This window comes from Ruditapes philippinarum, unplaced genomic scaffold (assembly GCF_026571515.1).
Source record: "Ruditapes philippinarum isolate M1 unplaced genomic scaffold, ASM2657151v2 ctg5_1_1_1_1, whole genome shotgun sequence".
Lineage (NCBI taxonomy): Eukaryota > Metazoa > Mollusca > Bivalvia > Venerida > Veneridae > Ruditapes > Ruditapes philippinarum.
The window spans coordinates 481914-496404 of record NW_026851646.1 but is presented as its reverse complement, the minus strand read 5'-3'; the positions used below and the strand labels follow the sequence as shown (position 1 = coordinate 496404).

General features: G+C 33.4%; 1 protein-coding gene across 1 annotated transcript; it reads left to right on the top strand.

The window, feature by feature from the left end:
* The first annotated feature begins 3416 nt into the window (after positions 1 to 3416).
* On the top strand, positions 3417 to 13795 carry LOC132731655 (monocarboxylate transporter 12-like). The gene is made up of 5 exons (XM_060717906.1): positions 3417 to 4461; positions 11382 to 11525; positions 11952 to 12737; positions 13109 to 13159; positions 13300 to 13795. Exons 1-5 carry the CDS (start codon positions 4170 to 4172, stop codon positions 13452 to 13454), a joined length of 1428 nt encoding a protein of 475 aa, XP_060573889.1. The 5' UTR covers positions 3417 to 4169; the 3' UTR covers positions 13455 to 13795.
* The last annotated feature ends 696 nt before the right edge of the window (positions 13796 to 14491 follow it).

Here is a 14491-nt window from a genome sequence, read left to right as displayed (position 1 = left end):
TTGATATCATTACACATTATAATAATGCCTATTAGTAATAAAATAGAGAAAAAATAATCCTTAACAGAAGTCCCACACGGAAAACATGAAAATGTTGCAGGCTCAGTTTGATTAAACCTGTTCATGGACGGTAGTGGTAACTGCAAGCTACCGTCCACGCCTCTAAGCACCGGCTTCAGCAGAATTCACATTAAACATTAACTGGTACTCTTTAGATTTTTTAACATTTGTGGATGTGTTCATATGGCGGTTATCGTAGAACCTTCAATGTGACACGTTATTGCCATTCTGTGAAAAGCGGCATATTCCCCCAGGTTAAAAAGTGTGTGTGCCCTAAACGAGAATACAACGAGAGTGAAACTAATCAAAATGAAATTTTGAGAGGGGATCGGAGGTCATGAAGCCTGCATACCATAGATAATCTGTCAACAGGCAGGCACTACCCTAAGAATGATTAAACAGTATTTACACTTAACAAATCTTATAACTGTGCACGTATAAAAATCAAATTTTCTCAGATACTAATAAACATAGGTCTCTGATATTTTAGCCAAATATAGTACAGATATGTGTAATGATGGGTATCGATTTTTATGTCAGGGCGATTTGTATTTACTGAGAAATCGCGATGTGTGCAAGATTGCGTGAAACCGAAATTCACATTTCTGTAAAATGCGTGTTTATAATGGGTGCAAAAAGGTCTAAATATCTTGATTTCACTAAAATACAAACATAAAACATAGGATCATCGATAGGGTATAATACTACAATGAATACCAGGGCATTATGTTACTGTGATTTTAATATTTGCTTTATTGAATTTCAGTAAAGACTGGTTTATGTCGATCTCCGTAACGCGTTGTACCCAGTTACTAAAAGCAATGCAAACACGATATTTTCATTAATATGAAAGTACCATGAAAGTTTGTTTTTAATTTTAAAGTAAAATCTTAGTCAATATGTTTATTTGAGAAAATATTATGCAAATTTATTTTCAAAATGGGCGCCCGAAATGCAAATTCCCTTGCGTAAAACTTCTAGACGGCCATTTTTCTTTCAATTGCAAAAATTCTGCAATAAATTTATGTTTTTTGGATGTCTTTATTTTAATAGAATCCTTGATGGTCAATAATAACTTCATTCAGCGCCAACCTGTCATCCTCATGTGCACTTTGTTGTTTATGTACATGTCACGGATGAACGCACACAACAAAAATAACCGTTATTTCTGAATATAGCATTGTAAAAATAAACCATTCAAACGATGAATTCCAAAATTTTGGTAAAAAATGTAAAGTAATAAAAAAGTTATTCACATTTAAAAACTGCACAGTTATAAGTTTTGTTAAGTGTAAGTGAGCAATACTGCAACCTTAAATTTTATTTTAAGTTGGAATTTTCATCTACCATAATGTATTTTGTGAGTATTTAAAAGGGTTAATGAATATTTTCAATTTTGTTGTGTTGGAATTTCTTTAAGGATTCTGTTTAACTCTATTTTGTTACGTTTGGCTTACTTGGATTTTAAGTTTCAACGACACTGAAGTCATGTTAAAACATTTCTGCTTCAGTGAAAAAAAAGACCCCAGATACCCTTTGTGAAACATTAAAGACACGAGCGGGCACCTGACTAGAACCACCGACCTTCCGTAAATTAGCACGATAAATTCCTCACATACAAAGAATCCAAAGTCATGATTGGATTTCAACTACAGCAGTAAATGAAAGATGATTTGAAGTTGGCGGCCTTATCCCGACTCTGCCACTATTATGTACCTCTATCAGACTCACTAGAGAAAATATTGTAATTGTCTTACCTTAATTTATACTCTATAACTTTCAATATTATTTTCTTTTTCAAAAAAATTGAAAACTGCTATACAGGATGTCTGAAATAAAGAAAAACGACTTTTAATTTAATAATGACAAAATAATCGTAACTTCAACAAAGAAGCATTCGAAATGACGCCATGATCATGATTTGATTTGAATGCTTTTGGTTCGAGATGAGAAGGGTCTTTAAACATTGTCTTTTTTCAAAATCTATGTTTTGGGTTTTCGTATCCCCGATTGCAACCGAAACCATTTGAACAACTTAATTGGTAGAAAGTCATGTAAATTTTATCACATTTAGTCAAGTAGTTACTGAGCGGATGAGATTACACACACATATGTACGACAGACGGACGAATAGCCATCGGGCCAATAAGCTCACAGAGATTTAAAAGTCTATGTAACATTCATACATTTTACCTAGTACAGTTGTGTATATAGAAAATATCGAAGTCTAAACTGTAACCGAAATATGGGTATAAACTGTAACAATATCGGATACAAATCGCTATGTCTATGCTGTAACCCTGCACAAATTACCTCGCTCTATACTGTAACATTGTTTATTTTTTCAAACGCATTCAACGAACAGGAAAATAGGTTCAACTGGTCATTTACTTTTATAAACGTTTCCTAACATAAAGGACTAACGTTTTGTAGATTTACTTTTTCTAGGCATGCATAAATAATGTCGAAATTGAAGAAAAATGCGTTGGTCTCTCGATTCAAATTTTCAAACGGTCAAATCTGCATATTTATGAGACAATGTAGAGATAAATCTGCGGTGCAGGGTCTAAAGAAATATATGACTAGATATCGGATTTTGTTCCTTACAAGAAAAGCACAAAACACATCTTTTAGAAACTAAACTACTTGTAGTATGGACCGGAATAAAAATCACCTACCTGTCCTCCCAACAAATAATCCTCCATCTTGAAAATTCTATACTGTAACCGAAAAACGCGATACTGTAACACGTTCCCTACGGTGTAGTTAACCTTATGACAAACATTTAAATCGCATTTTTTCTGTAAAATATTGCCATGTACGGGGGGGGGGGGGGGGGTGTTGATTTTTTTTAAAGCTGTATGTCATTTCAATCTTTAGTTTCTCCTGCGTATTTCAGTCCTTTATCAAATACATTTGAGCCGTGTCATGACAAAACCAACATAGTGCGTTTGCGACCAGCATGGAGCCAGACCAGCCTGCGCATCTGCGCAGTCTGATCAGGATCCATGCTGTTCGCTAACCAACTCTATTACAAGTAGAGAAACTGATAGCGAACAGCATGGATCCTGATCAGACTGCGCGGATGCGCAGGCTGGTCTGGATCCATTCTGATCGCAAACGCACTATGTTGGTTTTGTCGTGACGGGGCTCATTTTATTTGGTTAGAAGGAAAAAAAGTTTGCTATGAATAAGCAGGCTAGCTTTAATTTTATACTTTACTTCGTTGTAGGCATCCGTGCGAAAACAAGATCGATGATTGTGTATATAATATACGAGATCAATTAGATATGAATGAGTATACAGATATCATGAATATATTCTCCAAGTTCGCCATTATTAAGTTAAATATTATTTCTGGTTATATAACGCTATTTGTGCTACCATGAAGGCTGGCGTTTATGGAGCGCGTAGCGGCTGCATTGTTCGCCGTCACAAAGAAGTTATTGGTTACAAATCAATCGGTTTTATGCGAATCTCTCTGTCACCGACACACGTAATATAAAATGGATTTTTTTGCAGACACGGAAAGGATTTTCTGTTTTATTCGTACATTATTGTATAAATCAATAGGAAAATATTGTTAAACATGTAAGGAAGGTATAATCAGTGAAATAACCGTGTTTACGAGTTTGGTTTATTTTTTATGTTATACCAGTCGAAGTATTGAATATCGGTTATCTTTGCAAAAAATTATTTAGAATATTCAATTTATTAAAATTGTTCCTGACTTTTAGTGAAGAAACCTAGGTGGAATTCAAGGATTTGCGAAAAACAGTTAATACTTAATAGACAAAAAATGGACCCGTTTGATGTATACGCCACTCTGTAGTATAGAGATTAATTGCAAATGATTGTACATGCAGTGGAATTTGTTTAAGCGTTTCAGGATCACAGCTTAAACGCTACTTTGAACTTAATTTACCGGTAGTTTAACAGGCGATACTTACTTGCATTCAATTGTGTTTACGTTTTAATTCAAAAGGTCGACATCACATATAAAATTTACAATAACATTTATTTTTTCAAACAGTTTAATTTTTGAATTTCTGTAAACTTACAAAAAACAAGTTTACTTTAAAAATTTTTTTATTGAAACCGAAATTGAAATGAAAGGAAATTCATTAGAAAAAGGGACGCATGACGAGGATGAAAACGAGATCCTTAAACAACAGGATAAGGCAATGGAGCAACATGACGTGTCATCAGCAGAGCACAAAGACCTTGACACCGGTTGGGCGTGGGTGGTTCTCTTTGCATCGTTCGGAACGTTTTGTTTGCTCGGTACTTCTTTATATTCTGTTGGAATCATACAATCGGTGTTACTACAAAAATACAAAGAAAGCATAACGTTGACGTCATGGCCAGGGGCAGTTAACACGGCACTGATGTCGCTCGGAGGTAAAACTATCCTAAATGTTTTAATATCATTATATTTAAAGCCAAATTACACATGTTAGTTTCTAAAATCTTATTTAACCATATCAACACTTCATTTGTGATATTGCACCTTGCATGTTTGGAATTATGATACCGTCCTTTGTCGTTATACGAGTTTCAATACATTATACTGAATAGAAAAGAACATGTAGTATATTCTTTTAAGAAATAATACAACGTAAATTTTATACTGAACATAAAAAACATACTGTATTCTTTTGAGAAATGATCCAAAGTAAATCTTATACTGGTATGAATGCGCGGCTATTTATATGCAGACTGACATATACTATAGACTAGTGACAATTATCTGTCATTAACACATCTTGCTAAATGCTAAACTATTTTCCATCAGAAAAAATATTAAAGCTGAGTTTTCTTTAGACCTTTATAACATATTGCAAAGTAGCTCGACTCCATGTACAAATTTACTTTCTCGATGTGAAACTCATATACATGTACTGATAAACATGAAAGGCTTTTAGAAAAAAATACTAATCAACAAGTGGTAAGTTATGAAGTTATGAGTGTGTTTCAGTCAAAACGATTAACATTTAAAGTCAAAGAAAATGAGATCATGCCTCCAGATGAGCCAAAATATTTCAAGAAAATCAAACTTGAGAACAAGTACTGAGATTTCAATAAAGTAAAAGATTCAAGATAAAAGTAATAATTTCCATGTTATGTGCCATTTATGACCGATTTTAAAGTATTTTTCACCATATTTATATTGCATTACCATCGCAATTTTTACTACGTTACTATAAACCATGCATATTTTGACATCTTTTTAGTAATTTACATGGGTTGTAAGTACCGTTTGCAATGTGAACATTATTTTCTTTGTTCACTTCACAATATTTTACATTGTAATACATTTTCAAAATTTTCATGAAAATTAGCATGAATCTGGAAGCGCGCTGCTTTAAATATTAAACACAGATATAAAAAAGTAAAAGTATTGGTCCATATCTTAATAACAATGTAAGAATATTTCACTTTTATTATCCAAACAAAATCTATGTCAATATTTTAGAAAGGTATATATAGCAAAATAGTACATATATATATAGCGTGTCCTAATTAGATTTTTAAGTTTGTTACAACTATGTCAATATTAAGTGCATACAGTATAGAACGCTACACCAAACTGCTTCCACAATCTGTTAATCTTGTATGAGCATAAAAGTAACATCAAATATAAGAGAGCATAAAACAGCAGGCATCTTATGATATTAATTATAACATACGAGCATTTTAAGTAGCATTTCTTTTCATGTGCATAACCTAGGAATTTGGAGAATAGAACATATTAATATAAATGTTGATGCTGACGAAGATTTATAACTGTGTCTGAAAAGCGAGTTATTTCACTATTTTAAACGTGTGTTACGATGTGAAATTTTGTTGATGTTTCATTTATTTTACACGCAGTTTTGAGGCCGAAATAGCCAAAAGGTATACTTTTCACAATTATGTAATGAAAATTCACAGTTGTCAAATTGAATGCAATGACATAATTTTCATTGCCTGAAAAACATGGGAACTGAGACATCAAAATTTGAGACTTTGTTTAATAAGATGTTCATCATGAATCAATGCATTGTCAAAATCAGCATTTAAACCTTTTCTCCCATTTAATAGATGAAATTTAACAAGTTATGCAATGACACAAGTATTTGAATTAATTGTACTATTACGTTTTTTTATCGAAAATGTAATAGTTGCACCATGCCAGTTCAAACTTACAACCGCTTGGTTTGATCAGACTATACCGTTTCATCCCAGACTCTACACTGTTGTCATCCCAGACCTTATATACTAATTGTTTGTTACCCCGACTTTATCCTGTTGGCATCCAAGACCTTATATAGTTTGTTACCCAGGCTTTATCCTAGTCCTAATAATTTTTCTTATATAGTTTGTTACCTAGGCCTTATCCTGTTGGCATCCAATACCTTATATAGTTTGTTACCTAGGCTTTATCCTAGTCCTAATAATTTTTCTTGATTTCTTGGCATCCAAGACCTTATATAGTTTGTTACCTAGGCTTTATCCTGTTGGCACATCAGACCTTATATAGTTTGTTACCCAGACTTTATCCTGTTGGCATCCAAGACCTTATATGGTTTGTTACCAAGACTTTATACTGTTGGCATCCAAGACCTTATATAGTTTGTTACCCAGACTTTATACTGTTGGCATTCCAGATCTTATATAGTTTGTTACCCAGACTTTATATTGTTGGCACATCAGACTTTATATAGTTTGTAACCCAGACTTTATACTGTTGGCATCCCAGACCTTATAAAAAAATTTACCCAGACTTTATCCTGTTGGCATCCAAGACCTTATATGATTTGTTACCCAGACTTTATACTGTTGGCATCCCAGACCGTATATAGTTGTTACCCAGACTTTATACTGTTGGCATCCCAGACCTTATATAGTTAGTTACCCAGACTTTATACTGTTGGCATCCCAGACCTTATATAGTTAGTTACCCAGACTTTATACTGTTGGCATCCCAGACCTTATATAGTTAGTTACCCAGACTTTATACTGTTGGCATCCCAGACCTTATATAGTTGTTACCCAGACTTTATACTGTTGGTATCCCAGACCTTATATAGTTAGTTACCCAGGCTTGATCATTTTGGCATCCCAGATTTTTTACAGTTTGTATGTAACCCAGACTTTATACCAGACTTTGTTTTATAAAAGATTTTTATACCTCACATGTGTCAAGTAACGTGTGGCAGCTGTAAAAAGTTGCCCCGTACTTCACTTCAGTGTTGTTATATTTTTCTGGTCCTTCGGGATCATTGATACCAGCAATATTAAGTGTTGAGAATTGAGTACCGCTGAAGCCGGTGCTAGGGACCGTTAGGGATATTGTACTTATTCACTATCCCTCATGTACAGACTCAATCAACCGAGTATGCAATGTAATGTAATTTTGTTTTGATTAATGCTTCCGAGGGATCACTTTGTTTCCAGATTTTTATATAGATGGCTTTAAACCACATCTAACATTTTGTTCTAGAACAATCAATTACAATGTATCATGAATTATCAGATCATAATTATATCGCACACTTACCACAACATAATAATAATAATATAATTCTTTCGTGGTTTGCTGTCATTTGTAATGCTATATACAACAACATAATTATAAATGACATAACAGGTATTTCATTGATGGACCATTTCACTTTAACTTGATATTAAAAGCCCCCCCCCCCCCCCCATTCACAATGACCAGCACAGACAACATTCAGCAAGACTTGGTATGTAAGTCATAAAACATGTAATATCAATGTATTTATAACAGTTACTTAAATATTTCAGATAATTATTTTCTGTTCTGCTTTATAGTTTTACACATTACACAGTAATGCACTTTAAATTTTGGCAGTCTGAAAGAGAAATGGCCTATAAAAATGTGACGTGATTTTAAATTTGTAGTAAAAACTGTACTTAAACACATACATTACATTATATAACGCAGACATGATTATGCAGGCTATGAATACAATTATAGATCTAAAGTTATTTTAAAAGCTATGGATTAGATTTAAAATCAATAGATTCTACAAGAAAAATATTATGGATTGATTTCTTTTCAAAAATAATTATATCAATGTTGCTTAAATTAAGACCGCGAAATGAGTCAGTGAATCATGCAAAATGATCGGGAGAAGATCGTGATCCCTCTGGAGCATTAATCACAACTAAATTACATGAAAATTCCAGACTCGGTTTGATATTGAGTCTGTCCATGAGGGATAATAAAAAAAGTGCAACATGCCGAATCATTCGGATATTCTTATAAGATTTTGCTTGAAAGAAAAAAAATGTTGATAAAGTTTTAGGTGATTAATTTAGTATGAAATTTTTATGATGATGATTGGAAAAATTTATTATTTGCTCTAAAAATATAAGTAATATCGGATCATGTTTCCCATACTTGCAAACAACAATCATGTATAATTATTTCGTGGCTTGTTGTTTTGCCTTTGATGCTTTCAACGTAATTATTTATTGTATTACAGGCCTTCCAATATAGACCAATTCACTTTAATGAGATTAGCCTTTGCTCCCAGGCCATGAACATCCGTGTAGTCTGACCAGACTCTTTAGGCTCTTTATACTGTTGGTAGCTCTATTTTCGTATTTTGATATTGAAGTTCCTTAAAATTCAAATGGACTGTTCCGAATTCAAAGCAGGGAGAAACCATTTCACAATTTCAGCAATTTAAGGACCCGTATGTATGTTACAACCTCAAAGTACTGTCTTTAATTGTCACTTCAGTTTTGCACTAAAGTTTCGTACACATGATGTTTTCGTATTTATTATTAAGCTAGTACACTTAACCCTTTACCACATATATACGCGAAACAACGCATTTTCGACCCCCCCCCCCTTTTTTAGGCCTCAAATAGTGAAAAAATGTCCTATTTGGGCCCCAAACACATGTTTTCGTTTGAGAAATGTTGGTCAAAAAATTGAGCACTTTTTCGGCGTCGCCCCCCATCCAAAAGATACATCAGGGGGTTGCCAGAAGGGGGATGTGCCCCCTTCTGTTAGGGGGGTTTGAAGGGGAGCGGAGTCCCCCTCATCGCCAAGAAAATTTTGGACTTGTGAGAGGCTAAAAATGACCCCAGGTCGATCATATTATAACGTGTAACCAACGCTGAAAAGCCTTTGACTCTATATCAATCCCTTGAGAAGTTGCAGCACTTTGAAATAAATTTTGATGGAAAAAATCGAGGCAAAATAGTGATTTTTGGCAATTTTGAGATGTCCCCTCGTTGCCATGGTAACAGGAAATTTAAGACTGAGCATGTCGTCACAAAGGCAATGGTCCAGTCAACATTTGTGCCAAGTTTGATTAGTATTGAAGCATTTTTCATAGTTTCATAGCAGTTTGAACTTGTAAGAGGAAGCTTTTCAGTAAAAATGGCCATTTTTCACAATATGCTCATGGGGGAAAGGGTTAACTAAAAAAATTATAAATGTTACAAAACAACAATATTTCACCAAAATTAGGTGAAAGACCACATTTTAACATGGAAAAACTAGTTTTTAGGTGATTCCAAAGTTTTTCATCATTTTTTGTTAACTAAAAAAATGATAAATGTTACAAAACAACAATATTTCACCAAAATTAGGTGAAAGACCACATTTTAACATGGAAAAACTAGTTTTTAGGTGATTCCAAAGTTTTTCATCATTTTTTGTTAACCCTTTACCACATATATACGCGAAACAACGCATTTTCGACCCCCCCCCCCTTTTTTAGGCCTCAAATAGTGAAAAAATGTCCTATTTGGGCCCCAAACACATGTTTTCGTTTGAGAAATGTTGGTCAAAAAATTGAGCACTTTTTCGGCGTCGCCCCCCATCCAAAAGATACATCAGGGGGTTGCCAGAAGGGGGATGTGCCCCCTTCTGTTAGGGGGTTTGAAGGGGGGCGGAGTCCCCCTCATCGCCAAGAAAATTTTGGACTTGTGAGAGGCTAAAAAATGACCCCAGGTCGATCATATTATAACGTGTAACCAACGCTGAAAAGCCTTTGACTCTATATCAATCCCTTGAGAAGTTGCAGCACTTTGAAATAAATTTTGATGGAAAAAATCGAGGCAAAATAGTGATTTTGGCAATTTTGAGATGTCCCCTCGTTGCCATGGTAACAGGAAATTTAAGACTGAGCATGTCGTCACAAAGGCAATGGTCCAGTCAACATTTGTGCCAAGTTTGATTAGTATTGAAGCATTTTTCATAGTTTCATAGCAGTTTGAACTTGTAAGAGGAAGCTTTTCAGTAAAAATGGCCATTTTTCACAATATGCTCATGGGGGAAAGGGTTAAAGGCGGTCATGTAAATCGCTGAATTGGTAAAATGTTCAGTAAAAGAAAAGTTCATTCAAAATCAAGCAAGCATCTCTATCATGCAGTTGCTATACATAAATTGCCTTAGGTAACAATATTTTCCTCGCTGTTACTCACATTCCTATGTGTTATTTATTTTATTAACCCAAACAGATACTTTATTGGGATACTGTTTATAGGTTTTTATTCTGTGAAATAGTAAGTACATTATGTATTATACTGTTACATACGTAACAGTACAAAATTTTCAATCACATGGTACACTTGAATTAACAGTAAGAATAACTCCCATTGGCCTATGGGAAATTAACATTAGAAAAATATTGAAACATGTTACCTCACTTATTTAAGTGGAAGTAATGAAATTGCAAATATTTATTGTTAACTGCTGATTTTTTATTGAAAAAAAAACCCCAAAAAAAACGTAATATAAACATTTGTTTTACTGTCAACTAGTGAGAAAATCTTGATTGAAGATTATTTTCGCTTATCGAGGTGTTACTATTTTGCAAAAAAGACATGTAATAATGATAAGTCTTTAACAAGAAGGTAGCGCTTGAAGATACAGGATCGTACAAATTACAAACAACAAAAAGTAAAATATTATAACTATCAACGTTTTTCTTGAAGAAAAATCATTTTTAAAGAATGTATTCAGCTAAATCAATCAGATAATGTATTTTTTTCCTGCATATGAATCAAATATATGTTCTGCATATTGTATGAAAATAGTCAAAAGAAGCAACTTAAAGGAAGTCCAACTTTTGTGATATGATCAAGATTAAAGTTTTGTGACAAACAAACAAACGAACAGACAGACAGACAGACAGACAGATAGAAAAAGCAATATACTCTCCCAATTTAACGATTCGCGGCTATAAGAAATAGCGTTTAATGTACAATGTAATCCCATGTGAAGATTATTCAATATATTTTAATGCAATTTAGGTGTTATTAACATGTGACTATAACTCACTATTCAGGTCCACTTTCAAGCGCTATGGTTGATCGTTTCAGTTGTAGAACGGCCATCGTTTCATCTGGTATATTCCTGACCATTGGATATCTTGCTACAGGTTTTGCTACCAACATTTACGTCGTCATCTTTACATACGGTTTCATCGGAGGTACGAGTTACACATTTGTACATCTGTTCTTATCATAATCTCTTAAATATTTATTTCTTGTTTCTATAAGATTTCATCGCGATTATGCTCTAAGAAGTGTAAGGCGATTACTGAAGAAGAAGAAGAAGATGATGATGATGATGAATTCCTGCATTCTTGCAGTTTGATTACATGATTATAATTCTGAATAAAAAATTACCTGCAAATGCAGTTAAATACAGTGTGACTATGTCTATACATTCTTTCATTGTTTCACATTTATTCTTCGCTGAAACGTATTTGCAAACTGAAAGAGTTACGATAAGCTTTTTTCAAACTGATATATTCAATCCTTTATTAAAATCTTCCAAAGAATGAGATAACCATTTTTTATTGCCGAATAAATAAATATATTAATTGTTCGTACGCTACATGAATCTTTTGCAGGTATTGGTGGAGCCCTCGGATACACCGCAGCCTTGATAGTTGTTGGCTTAAACTTCAGAAAACGCCGTCATTTGGCTGTCGGCATAGCGGTGGCGGGAGTCGGTGCAGGTTTGTTTGTGCTCGCACCTGTACTTCAGCTGTCACGTGACTATTATGGATCTAGCGGATTCTTCATCATCATGGCGGCGATGATGGCAAACATTTTAGTATTCGGAACATTGTGTTTTCCTAGTGAACTAGAAAAGGCTACTCAGCAACAACGAAAACATGAGATAAAAGTAGATAAAACGAGGAATAGTTTTTTGCAGTCTTTACAATGTTATCTGAGAGTTCTGTCAAAAGTACCCGTTATACTATTATGTTTGTGTATGTTCTGTTATGTTCTGGGAGTACAGTTGATATACCAGCATTTACCTAATTTTATCGTTGCTAAGGGGTTCACCGCAATACAAGCAGCATTCTTAGTGTCATTGTCGGGTTTACTGACAATTTTTGGTCGGGTACTCACTGGAATCGTAGCAAACTTAAACCGGGTTAACTGTACGATACTATACTCAGGATCAATGGCCGTTGTTGCAATTATATCAATTATATACCCGTTCATAGCCAAAAGTTTTGCAGGTCACGTGATATACATGGTGGTGCTAGGACTGTTTTTTGGATGTCCTTATGTGACAATAATGGCAGTTACCTTGAAATTTGTTGGCATTAATTTTATATCAGCTGCCATAGGACTCCAATACTGCGTTGCTGGTGTTGGGTCCATTGTGGGACCAGTTCTAGCTGGTAAGTACACATATTTGTTCATATATCAAAATGTTAAGTAAAATACTGTAAATGAAATCATTTAAATTGGCAATCAAACGTTACAATGCACTTTATTTTTAAATCAAAATATATGTTTGGTAAATACATGTACATGTATGTTTATACCAGCGTATACTTATTCTAAGTCTTATACATGTGAGTCTGTGGAAAAACGAAAACAAGATTGACATTTTATCATATTTTCATTTAGGTGTGATATAAAAACACGATAAAGCTATACTAACTACATAATAATTATGATGTGGTATTTGAACACATAAATGATATTACCATAATAAAAATATGTCTTTTTTTTGATATGTATATAAATAATTGTATGTTTACTACAGGGTTTCTAATAGATCAAGGAGGATCGTATGAACTATCTATACTAATAGCAGGTTAGTTAATTGTCATGATTATCTTGTATTTTATTAATTGTTTTTCCCCTGTATATACATATATCATTGATTGAAAGTAATAAAATATGTTAATTTCACTTTACAAAAAAATTAATTAAGATCATGTATATATTTTACAGCGTTTTGCATTGCATTCGCATCAATCTTCAGTGCCGCCACGGAATGTTTTAAACCAAAGGATATACAAACGCCATTAGATACGGAATTTGAAGTTGGTGAGAAAATACGACATTCCGATGGACCATGTGAACATAGCAAAATGTTGAAGGAATAAAAACTTCCCATCAAAGGCTACCAGATACATATGAGATTCGTTGGCATCTTTGTTCCGGTCATGACCGGTGCCCCGCTGGACGACCTTTCCAGTGGGATTGTGTGGCTGAATAAATACCGGTGCTACTGTGCTTCATTAACGTGATTTCTTTTTTTAAAATTTTCACTCTCATATCTGTTCACATCTCAATGTATATTTTATATATCTTGCTCAAAATTATTTTTATTACCTTTCAGTCTGTTTTTTTTTTACCAAATTTATTCTTTTCTTTTAGTTTTTGAAAAATAAAATGTGTGAGTGGAACTTTGTGCTTCATGACAATGTTTCAAATAATAATAATAATAATAATAATAATAATAATAATAATGAAAGTATTGATCATAAAAATTCTAATAATGGTACTGAATGATTATGATACTTGATGTATTACAATTTTTTATCATCATCATTACAACGATGATGTTTTTTTTTGTAATTTTAATTTATCTTTTTCTTATCATTGCCTTGCTAATTATCACCACTGCGACCATCATCATCATCATCATTATCATCATCATCATCATCATCATCATCATCATCATCATCATCATCATCATCATCATTGTATTTATCTTGCTCAAAATTATTTGTTATCGTTTATACCATTTAAAAAATGTGTATAGAACTATATATAAAAATAACAACTAGAGATGCATTTGTAGTTTTAATAATGTATGTCAATATATTATGATATAATACAAGTCCTTAAAATAAAAATAATCTACCCGACCATATATCTTTCTAATTGTTGAACAAATGTCATCAACCTTCAACGTTTCGAGAGGATAAACCCGTCTTTATCAAGGAGGTTTTAGTTTATTTTGTGAATCACATATTAATCTTATTTTTTCTTACAATATATTAGCAAATAATCATACATGTATATATGTCTTTCAGTGTAACATTTAGCACTGTCGCCAAAAATGACATAACATATGTGAAAACTATAGGTCAGTCTGGTGTTTTCGCACTACAGTACAATGACATAACTGAGAAGA